The sequence below is a fragment of the Trichechus manatus genome, unplaced genomic scaffold, assembly GCF_000243295.1.
Source record: "Trichechus manatus latirostris isolate Lorelei unplaced genomic scaffold, TriManLat1.0 scaffold00216, whole genome shotgun sequence".
NCBI classification, from domain to species: Eukaryota; Metazoa; Chordata; class Mammalia; order Sirenia; family Trichechidae; genus Trichechus; species Trichechus manatus.
In genome coordinates, this window is record NW_004444152.1 from 2,612,406 (window position 1) to 2,637,635 (window position 25,230).

Here is a 25,230-nt window from a genome sequence, read left to right on the forward strand (position 1 = left end):
GCATTTCTCTCGAAACCGGGCACTTCCGCTCTGACACGCAGTTGTGCGGAATTCTGGGAAATGTAGTCCAGAAACTGTGTGCAGATACGGACACTTCCGCTCTAGGAGCGTGCGGTTCCTGTCGTGGTTTTCCGGCTGGTGTTTATTTCTGCTGCGTCTCGAGACTTTTCCAAACTCTGTGGACCTGAGCTTGGGACCTGCAACGACCAGGACATCGATTTAGTATAAAGAAGTCGCGGCGCAAACGGAGGTTTAAAAGGCGAGGGCGACTGTTTGCATTCCCCTCGCGGAGACTTTTCCGTTTGGGGCGATTCGCGCGTCCCCTGGTTGGGACGGGCTCGGGTCTTGCTTCGCTTTATTTGAGGGTCTTCTGGGCTTTCAGCTTCCCTATCCTCTTTTCTCCACTTGGCACACGCGCTGCCGCTGCGTCTCGGTACAGCATTGGGCGAGTTAATTCGTCTCCCCGGTGCGCTTCTGTAAAAAGGCGATGTTAGTTTCGTGAACGGGCGGGCCCTGGTGGCAATGTTAAACGCTCGGCTGGTAACCGAACGGTTGGCAGTTCAAATCCACCGGCCGCTCCTAGGGAAAAAGGACCTGGTGATCTATCTGCTGTCTTCAGGATTACAGCCTAGAAAACCCTATGGGGCAGTTCTACTCTGTCCTGTAGGGTCACTATGAGTCGGAATCGACTCGACGGCAAACAACAAATATTTTCATAATATAATTGTTTTGAGAATTAAAAGAGGTAGTATAAGTAAGCGTCTTAAAACACTTCCTGGCACGTCATGAATGGTACTGTCTGGTTGATTCCGAGTCATGGCGACTTCGTCGTTGTTAGTACTAGTGTTTAGTTTCCCGAGAAGTGCCCCTATGGGTCCCTGTTAATAAGTAGGAAACCGACGCTCGGGTGAACACAGTGACTAAGTCTTCCTTCTCACAGCCCTGTGTGATAAGACATATGTTAACCAAAACCTCATTTGAAGTTTGTGCAAAGAATTTAAGTTCACCAAAAAATAAATTATCCTTTGCCCTTGTTTCCTGAGGGGACAATTCTAAGTTTTTGAAATTTCCTGAACAGTTGAGGTGTTTTTTTTTGTTTTAAAACCTCCAGACTGTACCTGAGGGATTGTGCAAGTGAATGGGGGGTTGGTCGGGACAGAGAGCGCTTAGTATTCTGACGGGAGTTGATGGTAGCATGGTTCAAACAATCAGGTTAAGAGTAGCCGAAGGTATTTTCTATTGTATTTCTTCCTCCTCTCTTTAAAAACCCCATTGTAAAAACTGTCATCAATGACAGTGAATTGTAAATGTGGAGGTTGGTGTGTTGTGGAATGCTTTTATTGTGTATTTTAACCACCATTTTAAAAAAGAGCTTAATTGTAACTGCCCCAGTTTGGGCCCTCCTGTTTTTCCTAAACAGGGGTCTTCCTTGTATACATACTGACTTACCTGCTGGAATGAACCCTGTATGTTTTCATTTCTTCATTTTTTTTTTTTTTTTTCAACACTTTGAATCAGGGATACTGTCAGAGCTCCAACTGCAGTGACCCTGACCCTCCTTGCATCTGAGTAGGGCAGGAAGATAGATCTTCATGGATCCCTTTTGACCTCTTTTCTTACTAAGGAGGGGGTTGCTTGAAGCCCGTCAGAAAACCAAACCTGTTGCCGATGAGTCGATTTCGACTCCTAGTGACCCTACAAGACAGAACAGAACTGCCCTGTAGGGTTTCCAAGGAGCGGCTGGTGGACTTGAACTGCTGCTCACCTTTTGGTCAGCAGCAGAGCTCTTAACCACTATGCCACCAGGGCTCCGGCTGGTCGGAGTAATGAGAATAAACTCTGGTGTGTAGGGGACAGTGATGCAGTCGTTGTAATTCACAGCCTCCTTTCTTTCACCAGCCCCCACGTCTCCAACAGGACGGCACGGAGGTGGAGGCAGTGACTTCTTGGCTACTGGTAGGAGAGCCCCAGGTGAGGGGACTTGGTGTTCTTCTTCCACAGAGATTTTCATTTGTATTGTAGAGTGTGTGACATGCACTCTGGCATGGGTTAAGATTTAGTTGATAAGTTTCATTCTAAGGGTTTTAAATAAATTAGTACTCTTAAATAGAAATATAATGGACATCTTACTTTGATTCTAAGTTTCTTTTATCCACCAAACCAAATATTCACTGTAAAAACGTTCCAGACCGGTGGCTTTTACCCAGAGTTACTGATCTTTTCTTTCCTATGCAGAAGTCAGGCTTACTAAGTGTGACTTTCAGAAGGCATGGCTGAAGGTGAGTGGAAGGCCTGAGACCACCTTGTGACCTGATACAGTTTGATTTCAGTAAAGAGGAGAGGCCAGGGATCAGTCAGTTATGTTGAGATTGCCCAGTGGTGGATGTTCTGTTTTTCTCCATCCTCTTCTCTTTGTAACTGACTGACTTTGAGCCATTTGCTTTTTCTGGAATCAAAATGGTCTCTCTGTGTGTGTACAGAATAATTGCTCAGAATAAACCTTGTTTCAGTTTCTTTGAATATTGATTATTTTGAACACAACATGATTCCACACTATGGCTCTGTGAAGTGGTTCTGCTTTTTTCCCTTTAAAGATGAGTCATTTACTTGTACTCACACAACTAGTATAGGCGGAGCTGGGGTTGGAACCTCCCTCAGCTGCCTGAGACCAGAGCCCGAGATCATTATCTCTCTGCTGTATTCTCTCTGAGCCACAGAGACCTGGCTGGAATCGAATAGATTGTACCGTCAAAGCAAGGCTGATGAGCTTGAATTTTTCTACGATCTTTTAAAAATCACTCTCAACTATTTAATTTTATTTGATTCCAAAAAATGTTTTGTATTCTTTCTTTCTTTTTTTTTGAGAGGCTTTCCTGCTCTTTTATTAAAGGTTCCTGACAGAGCTTTTCTTTTTCTTCTTCAACTCCTATTCTGTGGCCTCCTCTGCCCTCATTGCGTGGATCCCAAATTGCCGAGCACTGGCATAGGCAATGCGGAGGCTGGCAAACGCTGTGAAGCCCTTATCTACCTGCGTCATGACCCGGAATTTCTCCTTGTAGACATTCCTCATGGGCACCTCTGGCCCTGTCAGCTGAGTGACCAATTTGAGGTCTTCAGTAGAGGAGTCTCCTTTCTTGGGGGTCAGATGGCTTCAGGGGAAGAGGATTGAGTTTGGAGCGGTTCTCCTGCCGCTGCATGTTGGTCTGCAGGGACTCCACGGACTTAATCCTCCTGTGGGGATCCATAGAGATCCCAGTGGTTTGGATGCTGGCCTCCCTCAGCTCTTCCAGGCTGAACTCAGCTTAGACTTTGGTGTGATACCGCACTGTGTGGCACTGCACTATGGGTGCATAGGTCAGGATGGAGGGCGTCGCGCTATGCTGCAGGATTTTACTTCAGGGACTTGTGTCTGTGGATCTGCTGCACTGGCTGATTGAACCCTGTGGCCATCTGCTGCTGTCCTTCTCGAAGTGGCGCTTCAGGATCATGCCATTCTGGCTGTATGCCATGGCTGTCTAAGGCCCTTTTCAAAGTGGAACAACCTGGAGGATTGGCGAATTCAGAAATAAGCAGAGAAAAAAAATTTTTTTAATACCTGTGATTCCAGGATACGACTATAGCAACAGTAATGCTTGAGAGGTGTTACTGTATAGTGGCTCTTTGTGGATACATGTATATTCATTTATACATAAGTGTTTAACAAAATTGATATTATACTTTCCTAAAAGTTTTTCCCCTTATCTTTAATAACTATGGAAATTTCCAAACACCTCCAAGAAAGAATACACTAATGAACTGCTATGTATCATCATCATCATCTTCATCATCATCCTTATTATCATTAATGTTGTAATTACAAAGACTACTTCCTGATTATTTAATATTTTATTTTTATATAATTTCAAACCTTTGGGAAAGTTGCAAAAAGAGTATAAGGAACTCTCATATATTCTGTACCCAGATTCACCGGTTGTTTACATTTCGCTTACTTGCTTTCTTGATGGCTGTCAGCCAAGTACTATCAGGAATATACCTGCTATCAAAGACAGGTTGTTGTAGCTTGCTGCAGCACGGAAGCCTACACATAGCAGGAAATAACAGGATGCCTTTGTAAGAAGCAGTTAAGAGGGGCTGCTTCTAGGGTTTTAGTGGAATATATTATTGTTAGCTGCCTTAGAGTTGGGCCCATCTCAGTGACCCTGTGCACCACGGAACGAAACAGTGCCCGGCCCTGTGCCGTTCTCTTGATTAATTGTGGATTTGACAGCGTTCTGTTGTTATCCACAGGGTTTTCATTGGCAAAATTTCAGAAGTAGATCACCAGGACTTTCCATTTAGTCAGTCTTAATCTGGAGGGTCCCCTGAAACCTGTTCAGCCTCATAGGGTGGTAGCTGTGTATGAGGTGCATTTCCTGGAAATTAAATCAGGTTTCCCATTCAGAAGGCAAGAATTCTGCCATTAAGCCACTGATTTGTCATAGCAGAATATACTAGATGCTTTTAAGTGTTACACTAGATAAAAGCACTTATTAGTGTTATCGCTTGGATAATGGTAAAACCTACTGCTGTCGAGTCGATTCCGACTCATAGTGACCCTATACGGCAGAGTAGAACTGCCCCATAGGGCTTCCAAGGAGCGGATGGTGGATTCGAACTGCTAACCTTTTGGTTAGCAGCCGTAGCTCTTAACCACTGCGCCACCAGGGCTTCTTAGATAATAGTAGGTAACATATTAGATAACATACTGTTATCTAATGTACAATCCATATTTAAATTTGTTCTCTTGTCCCAAAATAAGTCTTCTATAAAGGTTTTCCTCTCAGTTCAGGGTCTGATTCATGCATTACCTTTGGTTGTCATGTTTCTGTACTCTCCTTTCACAAGGATGATTCTTAAGTCTGTCTTTTTTGTTTGTTTTTGAAAAGTATGAGCAAGTATTTTAGAGAAAGGCCCTTATTTGGGGACTATCTGGTATTTTTCATGTTTCGGTTCAGATGACGCAGTATTGGCAGTGATACCACAGGAGTAGTGAGATGTCCTTCCAGGGCAACATGTCAAGAGGCCAGTGGTGTGGGTTTGTCCCAGTACTGCTGATCTCAGCTTTGTTCACTTGGCTTAGGTGATGTCTGTCCAAATTCTCTACTGAAAAGTTACTGTTTGCCCGTTTGTAGATAATAAATTTTGGGGAGATACATCTATTTATGGGCATTCTACTGTAAAGACCAACTTCTCCCCTATTTATTCATTCAAATATATTCAAATATAAATTTTATATCATTATGGACACAGAACCCACTCTTCTTTTCAGTTTTGGTCCTTTGTGATTAATGCTGCTATCAGCATATACATGCAAGTCTTTATACGGACAAGTCTTTAAGGAGACATGTGTTTTCATTCTCCTGGTTAGATACCTAGGCAGGGAATTGGTAGGTTGAGTGGTAGTTTCATGTTTAACTTCTTGAGAAACTGCGAAACTTTCCCAAAGTGGAAACAGTTATTTTCCAGAATTGTATTTTTCAATAAGAACTAAAGTGACTTTTTTTTTTTTTTCACTTCAAGCATGTTTATTTTATTTCTCTATGTTTCATTTAGTTGTATCAAAGAAATGCATAACGTTAGTTGAAAACATTTAGGTACACTATAAGATTTGCCAATGTTACAGTTCCACCTTTTTATGCTGATAAAAAGGTCTTTTTAGGACCCTTCTGCTTATCGACAGAAATTCACTTATTTTCACACCTTTTAGAAAATTGTCTGTGGCAGTTTAAATATTATTGTTAAGGCAACAATATTAGGGAACACAGTAAAGCCCATTTAACACAGGTTTCAGAGGATGCATGGGATCTTCAATTGCCAGCAGTCACATCAGAAGTTCACGTATCTGACTATGTTCCTTTGGTAGAAATTAAATTTGTAAAGACTATCGCATACTACAGAATATCATGTGTTTTTCTATACCTGCAAAGAAATAAGAAGCCTGATAAGAGTTCTAAGAGTTTTCCACCTTGCAACAATCCTGTCAGTGGGGACTCTCACTTCTGTTTTACAGACGGCAGAATTGAGGCAAAGAGTTGTTATCAATTTGTTCAAGATGACACAGCTTGTGAGAATCTGTACTAGGATTTGAACCCACATAGATTGACCCCAGAGCTGACTCTTATTTAGTATACTGTCTGAAATGCTATTGTAGCAGATTCACAGGACCACAAGGCAACACTGGTGATGGGGCCACTGTGTGTAGCTGTGCAGAGTGTTCACTGAACCCAGACTGAAAGGGGTCAGGAGCATCTGGTGTCCACATCATGCTCTGCACATCAGGCCGTGTGCAGCTGCAGCCACCCAGACATAGGGGCCTCTTGGTTAATTCACAGTAAGCATCCATGAAGGTGAGTGACATCCCTGGCTACCTTTTTATGTCTTCCTTCTCCTTCCGTAGTTCGGCATTCCCAGGACTGCGTATCTGAGGACTCTGTACATCACCAGAAGTAGGAAGAAAAATGAGCACGTTCACGGTGAGTGGGACTTAACCTTTTCGCTCTTAAAATACCTTCTCGCTACTCAGATTGGACACTTGGTTTTCTCTTGTAAACCCTCAAGGAGAACAACAGACATTTGTGGACCTGTTGTTTGCCAGGTGCTTGCTTTCTATGTTGTTTGCTGACTTTGGATTTGTTTTTCTATTATTTTATCTTTTTTATTTTCTTAAAAATAAGAGTAAAAGAAGGAGTAGGAATGAGCAGTTCTCTCACTTTACTACTCTCTTAACTCACTAATTAGCTGTTTGTATTTCCTCATATTCTTTTCCACATGTACTTCTTTTCCTTTTTTCCCATATAAAAATTTATACATACATTATTATGTGACCCTAATTGCTCTCCCCATACTGTGACAGCACACTCCTCCTTTCCACCCAATTTCCCATGTCCATTCAACCACCTCCTAACCCTCTCTGCCATCCCATCTCACCTCCGGACAGAAGCTGCCCGTTTAGTCTCTTGCTAAGAGACACAATCCTCACGATTATCACTGTATGTCCCATAGTCCAGTCCAATCCCTGTCTGAAGAGTTGGCCTTAAAAACTGTTTTAGTTCTGGGAGGACAGAGAAGCCAGGACAATGCTTTCCGGGGTTCCTACATTCTCAGTCAGACCATTACGTTTGGTCTTCTTACTGGAATTTCAGTTCTGTACCCTACCTTTCTCCCGCTCATCAGGGACTCTCTGTTGTGTTTCCTGTCAGGGTGGTCATTGATGGTAGCCAGGCACCATCTAGTTCTTCTAGTCTCAGGATGATGAAGTCTCTGGTTTATGTGGCCCTTTCTGTTTCTTGGGCTAATACTTTCCTTGTGTCTTTGGTGTTCTTCATTGTCCTTTACTTAAAGTGATTGGGGCCAATTGATGCATCTTAGACAGCTGCTTACAAGCTTTTAAGACCCCAGACGCCACTCACCAAAGTAGGATGCAGAACGTATTCTTAATGAACTTTGTTATGCCAGTTGACCTAGATGTCCCCTGAAAGCATGGTCCTCAAACCCCTACCCCTGCTGTTCTGTCCCTTAAAGTGTTTGATTGTAGTCAGGAACTTCTTAGCTTTGGTTTAGTCCAGTTGTACTGACTTCCCCTGTAGTGTGTGCTGTCCTTCCCTTCACCTAAGGTAGTTCTTACCTACTATCTAGTTAGTAAATAACCCTCACACTCCCTCCCCACCCTTGTAACCATCAAAGAATGTTTTCTTCTGTGTTTAAACCTTTTTTTTTTAATTGTTGTAATTAAATGAAGTTTACATTTCAGGTTAGTCTCCCATACAAGATTTTTATACATACACTGTTACGAGACCCTGATTGCTCACCGCATTCTGCAACAGCACACTCCTCCTTTCTACCCCTGATTCCCCGTGACCATTCAACCAGCTCCTAACCCTCTCTGCCCTCCCATCTCACCTCTGGACAGAAGTTGCCCCTTTGGTCGCTTGTATCTACTTGACTAAGAGGAACAGTCTTCACGAGTATCACTTTATGTCCCACAGTCCAGTCCAATCCCTGTCTGAAGAATTGGCCTCGGAAATTGTTTTAGTTCTGGGCTGATAGAGAGTCCAGGGGCCATGCTTTCTGGGGCACCTCCAGTCTCAGTCAGACCGTTAAGTCTGGTCTTCTTACTAGAATTTGAGTTCTGCACCCCATCCTTCTACTGCTCCATCAGGGACTCTGTTGTGTTTCCTGTCAGGGCGGTCATTGGTGGTAGCCAGGCACCATCTAGTTCTTCTAGTCTCAGGCTGATGAAGTCTCTGGTTTATGTGGCCCATTGTGTCTCTTAGGCTAATACTTTCCTTGTCTCTTTGGTGTTCTTTGTTGTCCTTTACTCCAGGTGGATGGGACCAATTGATGAATCTTAGATGGCCACTTGCAAGCATTTAAGACGCCAGATGCCACTCACCAAAGTAGGATGCAGAACATTTTCTTAATAAGCTTTGTTATGCCGGTTGACCTAGATGTCTTCTGAAAGCATGGTCCCCAGACCCCCTACCCCTGCTACTTTGTCTCTCAAAGTATTTGATTGTATTCAGGAAACTTCTTAGCTTTGGTTTAGTCCAGTTGTGGTGACTTCCCCTGTAGTGGGTGCTGTCCTTTCCTTCACCTAAGATAGTTCTTAATCTACTATCTAGTTAGTAAATAACCCTCACCCTCCCTCCCCACCTTTGTAACCATCAAAGAATGTTTTCTTCTGTGTTTAAACCTTTTCTTGAGTTCTTATAATAGTGGTCTTATACAATAGTTGTTCTTCTGTGACTGACTAAATTCACTCAGCATAATGACCTCCAGCTTCCTCCACGTTAAGTTTCACGGCTTCGTCGTCGTTCTTTATCATTGCGTAGTATTCCATTGTGTGGATATACCATAATTTGTTTATCCATTTGTCCGTTGATGGGCACCTAGGTTGTTTCCATCTTTTTGCTACTGTGAACAGTGCTGCAGTGAACACGGGTGTGCCTGTATCTATTCACGTGACGGCTCTTATTTCTCTAGGATATATTCCAAGGAGCGGGATAGCTGGATCATATGGTACTTCTGTTTCTAGCTTTTTAAGGAAGCGCCAAATCGATTTCCAAAGTGGTTGTACCATTTTACATTCCCACCAACAGTGTATAAGTGTTCCAGTCTCTCCACAACCTCTCCAGCATTTATTATTTTGTGTTTTTTGGATTAATGCTATCCTTGTTGGGGTGAGATGTTATCTCATTGTAATTTTGATCTGCATTTCTCTAATGGCTAATGATCGTGTGCATCTCTTAATGTGTCTGTTAGCCGCCTGAATATCTTCTCTGGCGAAGTGCCTGTTTATATCCTTTGCCCAATTTTTAATTGGTTTTTTTGTCTTTTTGTTGTTGACGTTTTGCAGTATCTTGTAGATTTTAGAGATTAGTTGCTGATCGGATTTATCATAGCCAAAAATTTTTTTCCATTCTGTAGGTTGTCTTTTGACTCTTTTGGTGAAGTCTTTTGTTGAGCATAAGTGATTTTTAGGAGCTCCCAGTTATGTAGTCTCTCTTCTGGTGCTGGTGCATTGTTACTTATGGTTCGTCTTGTGTTGATGCCATTTATTAGGGCTCCTAGCGTTGTCCCTATTTTTTCTTCCATGATCTTTATCGTTCTTGATTTTATATTTAAGTCTTTGATCCATTTTGAGTTAGTTTTTGTGCATGGTGTGAGGTATGGGTTGTGTTTCAGTTTTTTGCATATGGGTATCCACTTATGCCAGCACCATTTGTTAAAGAGACTGTCTTTTCCCCAATTAATGGACTTTGGGCCTTTGTCAAATATCAGCTGCTCATAGGTGGATGAATTTATGTCTGGATTCTCAATTTTTGTTCCATTGGTCTGTGTATCTGTTGTGCCAGTAACAGCCTGTTTCGACTACCATGGCGGTATAATAGGTTCTGAAATCACGTAATGTGAGGCCTCCCACTTTGTTCTTCTTCTTGAGTAATGCTTTACTTATTCGGGGCTTCTTCCCTTTCCGTATGAAGTTGGTGATTTGTTTCTCCATCTCAGTAAAAAATGCTGGTAGAATTTGGATTGGGATTACACTGTATCTGTAGATCACTTTGGGTAGAATTGACATTTTCACAATGTTGAGTCTTCCTGTTCATGAGCAAGGTATGTTTTTCCACTTAGGCAGGTCTCTTTTGGTTTCATGCAGTAGTGTCTTGTAGTTTTCATTGTATCGGTCTTTTACATCTCTGGTTAGATTTATTCCTAAGTATTTTATCTTCTTGGGGGCTATTGTAAATGGTACTGATAGAAGATTTCCTCTTTGAGGTTCTCTTTGTTGGTGCAAAGGAATCCAGCTGATTTTTGTATGTTTATCTTGTATCCTGAAATATTGCTGAAATCTTCTATTAGTTCCAGTAGTTTTCTTGTGGATTCTTAAAGTTTTCTGTGTATAAGATCATATCATCTTCAATCAGAGATACTCTGACTTCTTCCCTATCAATTTGGATGCCCTTTATTTCTTTTTCTAGCCTAAGTGCTCTGGCTAGGAACTCCAGCACTGTCTTGAATAAGAGTGGTGATAAAGGCATCCTTGTCTGGTTCCCATTGTCAAGGGGAATGCTTTCAAAGTCTCTCCATTTAGGATGATGTTGGCTGTTTGCTTTGTATAAATGTCCTTAATTATATTGAGGAATTTCCCTTCTATTTCTGTTTTGTTGAGAGTTTTTCTCATGAATGGGTGTTGGACTTTGTCAAATGCCTTTTCTGCATCGATTGATAAGATCATGTAGTTCTTGTCTTTTATTTTGTTTATGTGATAAATTACATTGATTGTTTTTCCAATTTTGAACCATCCCTGCATACCTGGTGTAAATCCCACTTGATCATGGTGAATTATTTTTTTGATACGTTGCTGTATTCTGTTGGCTAGAATTTTGTTGAGGATTTTTGCATCAGTGTTCATGAGGGATATTGGTCTGTAATTTTCTTTTTTTGTGGTGTCTTACCTGGCTTTGGTATCAGGGTTATGCTGGCTTCATAGAATGAGTTTGGGAGTATTCCATCTTTTTCTATGCTCTGAAATACCTTTTGTAGAAGTGGTGTTATCGCTTCTCTGAAAGTTTGGCAGAATTCTCCAGTGAAGCCACTGGGGCCAGGGCTTTTTTTTGTTGGGAGTTTTTTAATTACCTTTTCAATCTCTTCTTTTGTTACAGGTTTATATAGTTGTTCTACCTCTGTTTGTGTTAGTTTAGGTAGGTAGTGAGTTTCTAGAATTTATCCATTTCCTCTAGGTTTTCAAATTTGTTGGAGTACAATTTTTCATAGTATTCTGTTATGATTCTTTTAATTTCAGTTGGGTCTGTTGTGATTATCACCTATCTTATTTCTTATACAGGTTATTTGTTTCTTCTCCTGTTTTTCTTTCGTCAGTTTGGCCAATGGTTTATCAATTTTGTTGATCTTTTCAAAGAACCAGCTTTTGGTCTTCCACAGGTACTTCTATAAATTATTTGTATTCATTATATACATTACATTTTTTTAGATTGTTCATTTTTCATTTACTGTTGTGAAGCAACATTTTTTTTGGTTTTTGTGGTTACATCATTTTCCAGTTGAATTGTTGCACCTTTGTATTTTTAACTACTTTCTATTTCTGCTCTTAGACATTTAAGTGGCTTAGGAATTATGTTATTGTTTTTATATAATTCATTGTGTTTTCAGTGTAGAGTTACACAACAATTCAGGTTCATATTCAGCAATTTCTACACAAATTTACCAGTGAAAGTGGTTTCATTCTTCACCATGTGTGAACATTCTCAATATTTGTGTTCTGGTTGTTTCATTTCCATTAATCTCGATTCCCTGACCCCTTACATTCTGATCTTTGTTTTAAAGTAATTGTTGATCGTTTGGTCTTATGTAGATGTTTCTTTTTAAAGGAACACAGTACTCACGGGTAATATTCTTTACTTTTTGTTAGTCAATCTGATATTTAGGTAAAGGTGACATCAGAGGCTAGTTTCAGATCATGGTTTAAAGAATATGTCATGGCAATAGTCTCAGGAAGTCCTCCAGTCTCAACCTGTCCAGTCATTGTAGATTTTTTCTTTTTTAAGGAATTTGAGGTTGTATCCCACATTTTTCTCCTGTTTTCCAGGGTCCCCCTATTGTGACCCTGACAGAAGGGTTAATCGTAGTAGCCAGTCACCATCTAGTTCTTCTGTTCTCTAGGTAGAATGAGGCTGTGGTTCGTGTAGACTGTTAGTCCTGTAGACTAGTTTCTTCTCTGAGTCTTTGGTTTCCCTCTTTCTCTTTTACTTTGGATGAGTAGAGACCAGTAGTTGTATCTTAATTGGCTAGGAGTGTTGTTATTTTAAATAAGACTACAATGAGATTGCTCTTGCATAAAATATTTTTCCCTAAAACTGAATTCTGAAAAAATTCTACTTGTCTTCAGCCAGTGTACCATTTGTCAAAAGTACTTTTTCATGTGGTACTTCGGTTGTTTGGTAGATAGAGTATTCAGATATGGCACAATGCAACAGGGTCTGTCTGCTGCTTCACATTAGTATTACCGGATCTTATCACATAGGAAGACCTGGAGTCTTCTTTCCCATGCCGGAGTCATTCCTTGTATGTGTTTTATTTACCGGTCTTTTTTTTTTCTTCATGTTTTATTTTATTTTCCCAAAGTAATACATAGCTTAGTTTAAAATGTTCCTTGGTAATACTAGAAGATTGGTCAGACGCTTGGAGTTCTGTCACTACATTTACTCTGAGCAGCTCAGGGATGGTGTGCTTGGTATCTTCACCTGCTCAAGTTCCCACAGGAAACCAAGGGTCAGGGGAGTTCGGCATTCTGTTCGATGAAAGAGAGAGACAAGAGGAACAAGAAAGAGCTGTCCTTATAGGGACTTGCATCCAGTAGTGTGGGTGCCTGGGGTGGCATCCTGAGTGATGATTTCCACAGGTGATGCTGCTTCTCCCCTGGCTCCTCCTCACTGTGCACCTCTTCTTTTCCCAAATTCTCCCCCTCACCGTGCACCTCTTCTCTCACGATGTCTGCCTCCTCAAGTGCACTGAGGCACTCAGAGCCCCATCCAGACAAGTGCTACGATTAGCCTGGTTGTCATATAAAATTTTAAGATTTCTCCACGGCGAAAAAATACATTAGACAGTGTTACAGTAAAAAATAACATCTTGGGGTAGAAGTATTTACAGTATATATGCCAGGAATAGACATAAAATTTATCGTAGAACTATTACGTGATCATAGTATAAGGGAAAATATCAGTGTGAATACAAAGAGCATGAATAGACAAGTTAAAGAGGAGAACTAGAGATGCCACTGAATATATGAAAATATGATGGTATTCATTTATAATTGGATAAATGAGAATTATAAAAATGAATTGTTTTTCCTCATTAGATTACCAAAAGGATGTAAAATTTAACCTGCTTTGTCATCTATGTAGAGTCAGGAATAGGTAGGTACTCTTGAAGGATGAGTCAAGAAGGAAGAAAATCTGCCTTTATATGATTACATTCCTAAATGTGCTTATTTTTTGCCATCTTAATTTTCATTTGAATTTTATCTTAAATGATCAGCCAGGAGATTAAGACCTACATGAAATGATATTCTGCATTTTTAAGAACTGATAAATCTACACCATCAGTTCTGTGGTGTGAACAACATCTGACACCAGCTACCTGGAAATAAGCAACGCTTCACAGGTGAAGGCCACAGTCCTCCACAAGACTGCTCTTATTTCAGAAACCCGCAGTAAACTCGGCACCGCCCTCACTTGTGCCCAAGTAACTGCAAATACTGGGTTTCTCACTGCTCTGTCGGTTTGATAATTCATTAAAATACCTTACCAAAAAAACCAAACCTGTTACTAGACTTACAGCAACAGTTCTATTATAGCAAAAAGTCTCTAAATCAAACCCAGCCAAGGGGAGAGAGGCATAGGGCAAGGTCAGAAAGTGTCCCAGTCAGGAAGCTTCCCTTGTCCTCAAAGATACTTCACACTCCTGGCACATCAGTGTGTAACAATACGAATAGTATTGTCAACCAGGGAAGATCACCTGTGTTTGGTGTCCAAAATGTTTATTGGGATTTTATTACATAGGCATGGTTGATTAATTCAATGCAACATGACTGAACACAAATTCAAGCCACCTCATCTTTCTTAGAAGTTGGGCTGGCATCAAAGCTCCATACCTTTGATCACATGATGGTAGTTCTTGTGTGGTCACCCCTCATCCTGTGTCATCTTGTTAGCATAAACTACCTGATTTGGTCCCAGGGTATCATCAGGAATAACAAAAAGGCTATAATATCTGAGGAAATTCCAAGGGTTTAGAGGCTACCTGCCTGGAACCAGGGACAAAGGCCAACCAAATTCTTTCACACCTGGAATACTATGAAGCGATGAATTGGGTTGAAATACATAACATTTACAATAATAATAATTCTAATAGTAATAGATAATGTTTATTATGCACTTATTTAGTTTCACATAGTGTTGCAAGTGATATGTTGATGTTTCTGTATGTAAATATATATGTATATGTGTTTCCTCGTATATCCTTGAAAGAAACTTGTATTGCACAAACCACTGAACAAAGAGGAAATTAAGATACGTAGGGGAAGTTATCCAAGGTCACCTGGCTAGTAAGGGACAGATCATTGGAATACAACTCATTGCATCAAATGTTAGAATTCCTGGATGTTGTGTGTAACTTGAGGGTTGAGAGGACATGCTACATACCTGTCTAAGACAGGATACCAAAATTTTATTACTTTTGCAAACATTAAAGAAGAGTGCTACCCGAGTCAGTCTGTGTGGTAGGAGGGTGGTGGGCGCTATGAAATTCTGTTGAAAATAAATTGGCCATGTCATGTGAGGTAGTTGGCAGTGTGAATCAAAAAGTAAACCATGTGTTTCCCAGCATGCAACATTTAGAGTACTAGGGTTTATTCTGTTGACACCAAGTGGAAATACAAGGGCTGTCATTCATCGCTTCACTCTGGGTGAAGCTAAGGAAAATCTGTGTATGGGATTGGCAGGATAGAAGGAGAAGGGCTGGGAATTGGACATATTGACTCATGTTCCCCAAAACTGGAACAACTTCCGCCTATTCTTCCAACCATTTCACGTGGACAGTAGTTCTGAGACGGTATACTTGTGCTTGATGTTGTAGGAATCGGTGACATTCAAGGACGTGGCTGTGGTCTTCACTGAGGAGGAGCTGGGGCTGCTGAACCCTGCCCAAAAGAAGCTGTACCAAGATGTGATGGTTGAGAACTTCAGGAACCTGATGTCAGTGGGTGAGAATAACCTCTTTGGAGGATCTTTATCTCCTCAGATTTTCAAGGTTTTGAAGGGTCTTGGAATGGTCACCTGAGCTTGGGGAACTGAGTCTCCTGCAAGCAGTCTTTTACCAAATAAAACCAAGTAGAAATAACAGCGTTCATTAGGAAGGAAGGAGCACTTTGCAACACACACTCTGGCCGATTGCATGTGTAATGTGCGAGCCAGTAGGAGGAGATTTAATGAAAGCAGACGTTGGTTTAGGATTTGGTCATCTTCTGTTTTAGTGATACATATTTATGTGTACGTGAGTCTTGAAATAAGTGGCATTTCTTCAAATGCATCATCTTAGAAAAAATGTTGGAAAACCACTGCTTCTGATTACTTCATGAGTATGAAGTAGGAGTGCAAATTTCTAGTAAATTATACCAGTAGTGTATTCATTTTAAAAAGGTTATTTTACTGTTCACTGGTCTCCAACCATACATGATAAATGGCACTTGCAACCAAAACCAAATCTGTTCCCATCGAGTTGATTTTTATTCTTAGTGACTCTGTAGGACACAGTAGTACTGCCCCATAGAATTTCCAAGGCTGTAGTCTTTACAGAAGCTGACTACCATATCTTTCTCCTGCCTTGTGGCTGGTGAGTTCAAACTGCCAAGCTTTCAGATAGCAGCCTTGACTTTAACTGCTGAACCACTAGGTTTTCTATATGACACTTAGAAAGGGGAGAAAAGGCTTTTGATTATGAAGACAGCAGCCCAAAAAGATAGTTCAGATTAGAACCAGCCACTGGGAATCCTTCTAGATTATTGTCCTTTTTTTTTTTTTTTAACTTTCTGCCACCTCCGTTGCCATCATCCTGGAAAATTGCCAAACCTCTCTCCTGGATTTCTGCAATAGCCTTTGTACTGATTGCTCCACTTGTACCCTTCCCTCCTAAATTCTGTTTGCCGCATAGCCATCGAAGTGATCTCTGGGAAGTGTAAGTCAAATTAAGTGACTCCTATACTCAGAACACTTGGTGCTTATTATGTTTCATAGAGTGGTTCGTAGAGTCCTACATGGTCTCGTCTTCAGGCCATACTTCCTCTCTGAATTCACTGTCTTATCTTTTTCCTCTTGCTGAACGTGTACCTGCCACATTGTCCTTATTTCTCAGATGTACCATAGATACTGTGTTAGTTTCTTATTAGTGGAAACTTGGTGGCCTAAAGCAACATTAATTATCTCACCTTGCGTAGGCGGGAAGTCCAACATGGGTCTCTCTGGGCTAAAATCCAGATGTCAGCTGGGCTGGCTTCTTTTCTGGAGAATGTAGGGAAGATGCATTTCCTTGCCGTTTTGAGCTTCTAGAAGCTGTCGAGTTCTTTGGCTTGTGGCCCTAGCCCTTCAGTTGCAAAGCCAGCAGTGACATTGCATCACTGACTATTCTGTGGTCACATTTTCCTCTGACTCTCCTGCCTTGCTCTTCTAATTTTAAGGACCTGTTTGAATACATCGAGCCCACCAGATATTGTAGGATAATCTTCCTATTTTAAAGTTAGCTGATTTACCACTTAAATTCCATCTGCCACATTAATTTCCATTTGCCATGTAACCTAACATATTCTCAGTTTTAGGAATTAGGATTTGGAAATCTTGTGGGTCCATTATTCTTCCTACTGGACACCTCTGCCTCAGATCCTTTTACTTGCTCTCTCTCTGCCTGGCATAGTTTTACCTAAAATCTTCCTGATCCTCTTCCTTATATCATTCCAGTCTTTTCTATTTTAACATCATGAGAGAAGCCTTATAACTCCACCCTATTTAAAATATCATCCTCCCTTTACTCTCCTTGCCCTCTCTTATTTTGTCACATCTACTTTTTATCTGCTTATCACCTGTCATTCCTACTGGTATGCTATCTACAGGAATGACAGATTTTTGGCTGTTTATTGTTCTGTCCTCAGGGCCTAGAATTGTCCTTGCACATAACAGGTGTCTACTTATTTGTTGACGTAAAGAATTGACTTAATGTACAGAGGGACCTCTCTGTCTTCCTGAATCCTAGAGATAGCTAACAGGTGATGCACAAACCAGGGTGAATGAAGAATGTTGCAAAACATTTTGTGTCTTCTGATGAATGCCTCCCCAAGTTCTACTCTCTTGGGTGCCCTTGTGGTGAGTGTGTGTGTGCACACGCATGGACAGTTGACCCACATCCTAGGAAAACACTTCAGCATTGTGGTTGTGACTGTGGTGAGTAAAATGCTTTCCCTTTGGCTTTCCTGGAGCCTTCCATAGGTGGGCATATTCATTTCTGGATTGAAATACTATACTTTTATATGAGGATTCTAATGTCTACTACTGAGACAGGCCCTCCAGGAAGGAAAAAAAATCTCTTTCCTGAGATCTTAGACAGTAACTAGGAGAGCTTAATTTCCCTTGAAATATTTAACAGCCATGGCCTATTTGCTCTTCCAAAGTCCACATCCACATCACTACCCCTGGGTTTCCCCTTCACTGTGCTGGGGGGTGCCGATTTAATATGAGAGAAATATGAGTCACACAGCTCAGTGTTGCCTATATTTCTGATCATTTCAACTTTCCATTAAAATATTTTGCTTAATGAAGGGCTTGATAACTTCTTGATCTAAACTGTTCCAACATTTTCAAGCATAAGCCATGGTCAGAAAGGCATGTTTTATTGTAACCAGTGGAAATAGTTCATGTTTGTGTAGATTTACATATGATTTCAGTAAGCATTTTCTGTAATGACTTTGTTGGCTTGTGATTATGCTCTGATATTTTCTTTTCTGTTTTTTTTATGCTAATTACAGATTTTAAAATTTATTTTACAGCTTACTAATGGGCTGTAGTCTTCAATTTGAAAAACTGTTAGGAGTGTTCAGTTATCTATATCCACAGATTTTCAATATCCTGTTTTCAAAGAGATCCCAAAGGACTCAAAAGGAACATGTATATAGCCCCTTGCACTTGTTTTTCACTGAAGTGATTTTTTACCTTGGATTTTCTCTTCAGCAGCATCGCTCATGGTGGACTGCTGTCTCTGGTATAGCCTTTCAGTTTGCCAGCAAAAGTGCAGCTTCCTTATCCTTTCCTGTTGTACAACGCTTACTTGGATACACCTTTTTGTTTCTGTGACTTGACTTAAATATTCACAGAAATGTCAGACGGGGATCTATTCATTCATTCAGGACGCACTTGTTGAACACCCACTATCTGCCATGCACTTTTCTGGACATGGTTATAAAGCAGGAAATAGTGTAAATACTTATCCTTATTGATACTGCATTGTAGTCAGACATACAATTAACAAAAATAACCTAGACAGTACGTTGTATGGTAATAAGTACTGCGTAGAATACAAAGTCAAGGGGGATGTGGAAATTGCCAGAGGTGAATTCGCCATGAACAGGGATTATTATTTTACGTTGACTCATTGATGGTCTGACAGTTGAGCAGAGACCTCAAAGAAGTAAGGAACTATCCATGGCAGTAGTTTATCTGGGTAGAGTTCCAGGCAGAATGCAAGTCTCTTTGTAGTATTGGCTTTCAGAAAGTGGCACTGTATCCTGTTCTTTTTCTTCTCTAGCACCTCTGTCTCTGTTGTCAAAGATGAGCTTGCACTGGATCATTTTTTTCCCCTGGAAATTATGAAGGTCTGAATTACCGTGAGATTTCAGAATAGTGTATGTCATCGCTTCAACTTTTTTTCGCCTTTGTCCTCATGGAGGGATCTTCTCAGCAGGAGCTAAAGGAACACTCTTTGCACTTATGCCTTGTTTTATTCATTAAGCAATAGTGTGGTTTTCTTCCAAATCTGCATGTCATGACAACCATTCCAAGGACTCTCAGTTCTTTAGGCATTGAAGTAACTTCCAAATAAAATAACCCAAGACAGAGTTCTACACAAACTGATTAAACACCTGCTGAAACAAACGAGGCAGCTTTTAATTGACTATTCCTACAGGGAGAAGAAAGACATTCTACTCTGTAAAAATTTCCTTCAAAACCCCATTGCCGTCAAGTAGTCCGACTCATAGCAACTCAGTGTGACAGAGCAGAACTGCTCTATAGGGTTTCCAAAGCTATACATCTTTATAGAAGCAGACTGCCACATCTTTCTCCCGCAGAGCAAATAGTGGATTCAGGCCTCCTACCTTTTGATTAGCAGCTGAGCTCTTAACCATTGTGGCACCAGAGCTCCTCTGTTGAGATGTTTACTGAGAAAATAATCTGAAAGTTTACACACTTTGGATAGTGTCATTGCTTTCCTTAACTTTTTATGTATTCATTTTAAAAATTGTAGTGAAAATAATACACAATGAAACATACAGTTTATTGATTCCTTTTTATTTTCAGCATGATTTTTCTGACTACAAAATTTAGTATCCAAGATTCTACGTGAATTGAAATTTAATAATTTGTATAATATTACCAATTTTTTAAGGGTTTGATTGCTAAGTTGCACCTCACATAGTTCGTTTGGTGTTGTCTAATAGGTCTTGTTAATGCTTAGTGGGTTGGAGCCCAGTGCATCTATTCTTGTTTTTGATGGTGTGTAAATGGGAGAACATGATATACAGTGGAAGAGATCAACTGAACCTTCTCTGGGTTCGGTAATGTCTCATTCCGTGACTAAATGAGAAATCTTGAAAAATTCTCAACAAATATTTTATCTGTTTATATCTCTGAATTCTCTGTCCTTACAGGAGGCAAGAACCCAAGGCAGGTGGAGACTGTTCCACAAGCAGGAGCACAGGAGGACCTTTCCAGCTTGCATATCTGGCAACAAATTGCAAGTGACTTAACCAGGTGGCAAGATTCCATGATAAATAAGTCTCAGTTCTACAAACAAGGTGATTCACCCTCTTCAGTTCCAGGTGGACTATTTAATATTCACACAGGAGAGACACCTCACCAGTGTAACGAATGTACAGAAACCTTCAGTGATGTCTCCAGCTTTGATCTTCATCAGCGATTACACTCAGAAGAGAAGTCTCTCACATGTTGTGAGTGTGGAAAAAGCTTCCGTTATATCTCACGTCTTCGTAATCATCAGAGAGCTCACATGGGAAAGAACTGCTATAAGCATGATGAGTGTGGTAAGGAATTTAGTCAGAGCTCACATCCGCGAAGTCCTCTGAATGTCCACGCTATGGCGAAACTGCACAAATGTGAGGAATGTGGGAAATGCTTCAGGCATAGAGCAGCACTTACTGTTCATTGCAAAGGCCACAAGGGAGTGAAATCTTATAAATGTAAAGAATGTGGGAAGGCTTTTATTTATCTTTTGCATTTTCAGGAACATCAGAGAATCCACACTGGAGAGAAAACATTCAGATGTGATACATGTGGTAAGAACTTTCGTTGTAGAGCAACATTTAATACTCATTGCATGGCCCATATGAGAGGGAAACCTTACAAATGTGAAGAGTGTGGGAAAAGCTTTGCCTGTAATGCATATCTTTATAACCATCAGAGGGTTCACAGAGGAGAAAAACCTTATAAGTGTGAGGAAGGTGGTAAGACCTTCATTCATCCTTTGCAATTTCAGGACCATCAAAGAGTTCACATTGCAGAAAATCCATATATATTTAACCTGTATGGAATAGACTTCATTTACAATTCAGATTTGCATTCCCATCAGGGAGTCCACATGGGAGAAAAACCATACAAATGTGGTATGTGTGGTAAGGGTTTCAGTCGGAGTTCGTATCTTAAAGTCCATCATAAGGTCCACAGTGTTGAGAAACCTTTTAAGTGTGAGGAATGTGGGCAAAGTTTCCACTGGAGTTCAAGACTTCAAGTTCATCAGCTGATCCATACTGGTGTTAAACCATACAAATGTGAAGAATGTGGGAAGGGTTTCAGGCAGGCTGCACATCTTTTGACCCATCAGAGAGTTCACAGTGGAGAAAAACCATTCAAATGTGAAGAGTGTGGGAAGTACTTTAGTACTAGACAAAATCTTCACGTTCATTGTAGAATCCATAAAGGAGAGAAATCCTACAATTGTGTGGAGTGTGGGAAGGGCTTCAGGCAGGCTGCACATCTTTTGACCCATCAGAGAGTCCACAGTGGAGAAAAACCATTCAAATGTGAAGAGTGTGCTAAGTACTTCAGTAGTAGATCAAATCTAAAAACTCATCTTAGAATCCACACAGGAGAAAAATCGTATAATTGTGAGGAGTGTGGGAAGGGCTTCAGGCATGCTGCAAATCTTTTGACCCATCAGAGAGTACACAGTGGAGAAAAACCATTCAAATGTGAAGAATGTGGGAAGTACTTCAGTAGTAGAACAAATCTTCAAACTCACGGTAGAATCCACACAGGAGAGAAATCCTATAGTTGTGAGGAGTGTGGGAAGGGTTTCAGGCAAGCTGCACATCTTTTGACCCATCAGAGAGTCCACAGTGGAGAAAAACCCTTCAAATGTGAAGAGTGTGGAAAAAGCTTCTGTCAGAATTCACACCTTCAAGCCCATCAAAGAGTCCATAATGAAGAAAAGCCATACAAATGTGAAGAGTGTGGGAAGGGCTTCAAATGGAGTGAGAATCTTAACACTCATCGGAGGGTCCACACAGGAGCGAAACCATATAAGTGTGAGGAGTGTGGTAAGTACTTCAGTCACGCCTCAAGTCTTCAGCATCATGAGCTTGTACACACTGGCGAGAAACTGTACAAACGTGTGTGGTAAAATCTTCAGTTAATCTTCACAACTATAATCTCACTAGAGAGTTCACACTGGGGAGAAACCTTAGTAGTGTGAGATCTGTGGTAGCAGCTTCACTTGGAGATCAAATCATATAAATCACAAAATCCATGCTGGTGATAAATTTTTCCGTAAGTAATAGTAGTGGTAAAAACATCTGAGAATCCTCACAGGAAAAATTCCTACAAAATACAGGTTTTTAACAATGTATGTGAAACCTGAATTCTTGTAATCCTCAGGTCTCTTTCTGCTAAGAAGATATGCAGATGACAAGGAAGCAGTTGAAAAGAAGCTCAGCCTTACAGGTCATTAGGGAAATGTAAATCAAAACCACAATGAGAAATCAGTTTATACCCACTAGGATGGTATTATAAAAAATCACAATGAAAAATAATAAGGATTATTGACGATGTGGAGAAATTGTAACCTTTATCCATTGTAGGTGGGAATGTAAAATGGTGCAGCTGCCATGGAATATAGTTTTTCAGTTCCCATCTTAATTTCTTAGTACTGATGTTACACAAATTCCACAAATTGGTGGCTTTAAAGGACAGAAATGTATTTTTTCACAGTTCAGACAGAAGTTAAATTCAGAGTGTGGTTTCTAGAGGTAGGTCCTTCTTTATCTATTTCAGCTTCTAGTAGGAGGTAATCCTTAGAGTTCCTGGGCTTGTAAATCAATCTACCTCCATCTTCGTGAGCTAGTGCCTATCTTCCCTGGTGTCTGGGTATGTCTGTGTCTCTGCTTATCTTTATATAACTTAGAAGTGGTTAGGTTTAGGATCTCCCTGCATTGGTTTGACCTCAACTGATTGATTAGTTACATTACATTAGATGGCATTATGGAAGGCCATTACGTTACAGCCACAGGAATAGGGGTTAAGATTGCAGCCCGTTTTATGGGCATACTTCAATCCATGATTTAAAATTTAAAAAAAGCCTTTGCTGTCGAATCAATTCTGATCATATCGACCCTATGGGACAGAGGAGAACTGTCCCATACAGTTCCCAAGGAGTGCCTGGTGGATTCAGACTGCTGGGCTTGTGGTTCGCAGCCATAGCTCGTAACCTCTGCACCACCAGCGTTTTCTCAATCCATGATAGTTCCTCAGAAACTTAAACATAGTATTACCATATGACCCAGTCATTAACTCCTAGGTGTATACCCCATAGACTTTAAAACAGATAAATACTTGTAATCGAATGTTCATAACCACATGGTTCACAATAGGTAAAAGGTGAAAACAACCCAAATATCCTTCAGTGGATCAGTGTATAAACAAAATGTGACATATGCATACAGTGTAATATTTAGCCATAAAGAGAAATGAAATACATGCTGACGTGGATAAAACGTTACGCTAAGCCAAACCTAGAAATGGTCATATATGATTACATTTATATGCACTATCCATAATTGGTAAATCCATAAGAGAAGTTTGACCAGGGGAAACAGGAAGAGGAAAATGGGATGTGGCTGCGTAATGGATGCAGGGTTTTCTTTTGGGGAAAAGAAAATGGTTTGGAATTTAAGAGGTTGTTGATTCATCAGTGTTGTGGGTGTAGTAAATGCCACTGAATTGTAGACTTTCAGTGGTTAATTTTATATGTGAGTTTTACCTAAATAAAAACATTTAGAAAAAAACACTACATGAAATTTTTTTGCTGGACCTCCTAGAAAAAATAGAAACTAAATTAAATTATAAAACTAAAATAAATTGCAACTTATTTAAAAGATGAAAAAAAAAAAGTTGCCATAGAGTTGTTGCATATAACAGATAAAGGGCTAATACTACTAATGTATATTAAAATATAACTGTAGAAATTAAGGAGGGGAAAGCAAATGCCAATAGAAAAGTAAGCAACAAATTTGGACAGATATTTCAGATGATATTATCACGACCCTTGAAAATACGTTCCACGTCACTCACAAATTAAAACTACGGTGAGTTACCATTTCTTACCAGTAGGTTAAGAAAACGTAAAAAGCTTAATATCTCATTATGTTGGAAAATTTTGCCAAAATGTTACTCTCACATATTGCCACTTGGAATGTAAATTGATACAACCAATATAGCAGGAAAATTGAAAATATTTTTTAAAGGTACATATATAACATTTAACTCTGCAAACCTAATTTTGTGAATTTATCTTTAAGATGTATCTCCAACAGGATGAAAACGCAAGCATACAAGGTTATTGCAGCATCCTCCTGTCATGTTAAAATAATTGGAAACAACTTCAATGCCTGTAGATTGGTGCATTGTTGCATAAACCACACAATGGAGTTTTATGCAGTTGTAGAGAGAATGTACTTATATGGAGTGATTTTCAAGCTATATTAAGTGAAAAAAAGCATGTTACCTACTGTTGTAGAAGCAAAAAGGGCAAATAAGAAAATGTACATATACCTTACTAGCTTCTGAAAAAAGAACTATGAGAATCAACTGGAAAATAAATTGGTTGTGTACAGTGGTTAGGTTAAACAGGAAGGAAGTGCTACAGGAGTGCGAAAGGAGTGGAAGGGATGGAGAGTGTGGCACTTCTCTAAAATCAAGAATGGGGATAAAGTAGTAAAATCACAATAACAAATTAACCTATATGTATTTCAAATGAATAGCTATCCTAAAGGGGGAAGGAAGAACAAATTTAAGGATTTTTTAACTCAATATTTTGACTATACAAGGGTAAGTCAAAAAAGTATTGCTACAGAATGATAGAAACCTTTTATTAAAAATATCAAAATGTTTCCCCCGGACACCCTTTTAGCTCAGTGGTGAAGTCACTCCCGAGGTTCAGCTGGGGATTGGACAGCCCCATAAAACAGGACTAATGAGGCATAGCAGTCCAGGGACAAGGACCAGAAGGCAGAAGAGAACAGGAAAGCCAGTGATAGGGAACCCAAGGTTGAGTAAGGACAGTGTTGACATGTAGTGGGGTTGTTAACCATTGTCATAGGGCAATATGTGTACTGTTTAATGAAAAAACTATTCTGTAAACCATCTAAAGTGAGAATAGCAGCACAACTGTACATGTAGAGATTTTTGAAATGGTGTATCTTTGGCTATGTATATTTTCACCAAAAGAAAAAAAAAAGTCCTCCAAGGTCGAGAAAGGAGAGTGTTGACATGTCATGGGGTTGTTAACCATTGCCATAAAACAATATGTGTACTGACTGCTGAATGAGAAACTATTTGTTCT

At 40.1% G+C, this 25,230-nt stretch overlaps 1 protein-coding gene and 1 pseudogene across 1 annotated transcript; one reads left to right on the top strand and one right to left on the bottom strand.

Annotated features, from left to right (window-relative positions):
* The first annotated feature begins 279 nt into the window (after positions 1 to 279).
* On the top strand, positions 280 to 23,454 carry LOC101345841 (zinc finger protein 234-like). Its single transcript, XM_023742726.1, has 4 exons — positions 280 to 1,971; positions 6,437 to 6,512; positions 15,196 to 15,322; positions 20,027 to 23,454. Exons 2-4 carry the CDS (start codon positions 6,498 to 6,500, stop codon positions 22,012 to 22,014), a joined length of 2,130 nt encoding a protein of 709 aa, XP_023598494.1. The 5' UTR covers positions 280 to 1,971; positions 6,437 to 6,497; the 3' UTR covers positions 22,015 to 23,454.
* Positions 2,295 to 6,440, bottom strand: LOC111822838 (60S ribosomal protein L13 pseudogene; annotated as a pseudogene).
* Positions 23,455 to 25,230: the final 1,776 nt, after the last annotated feature.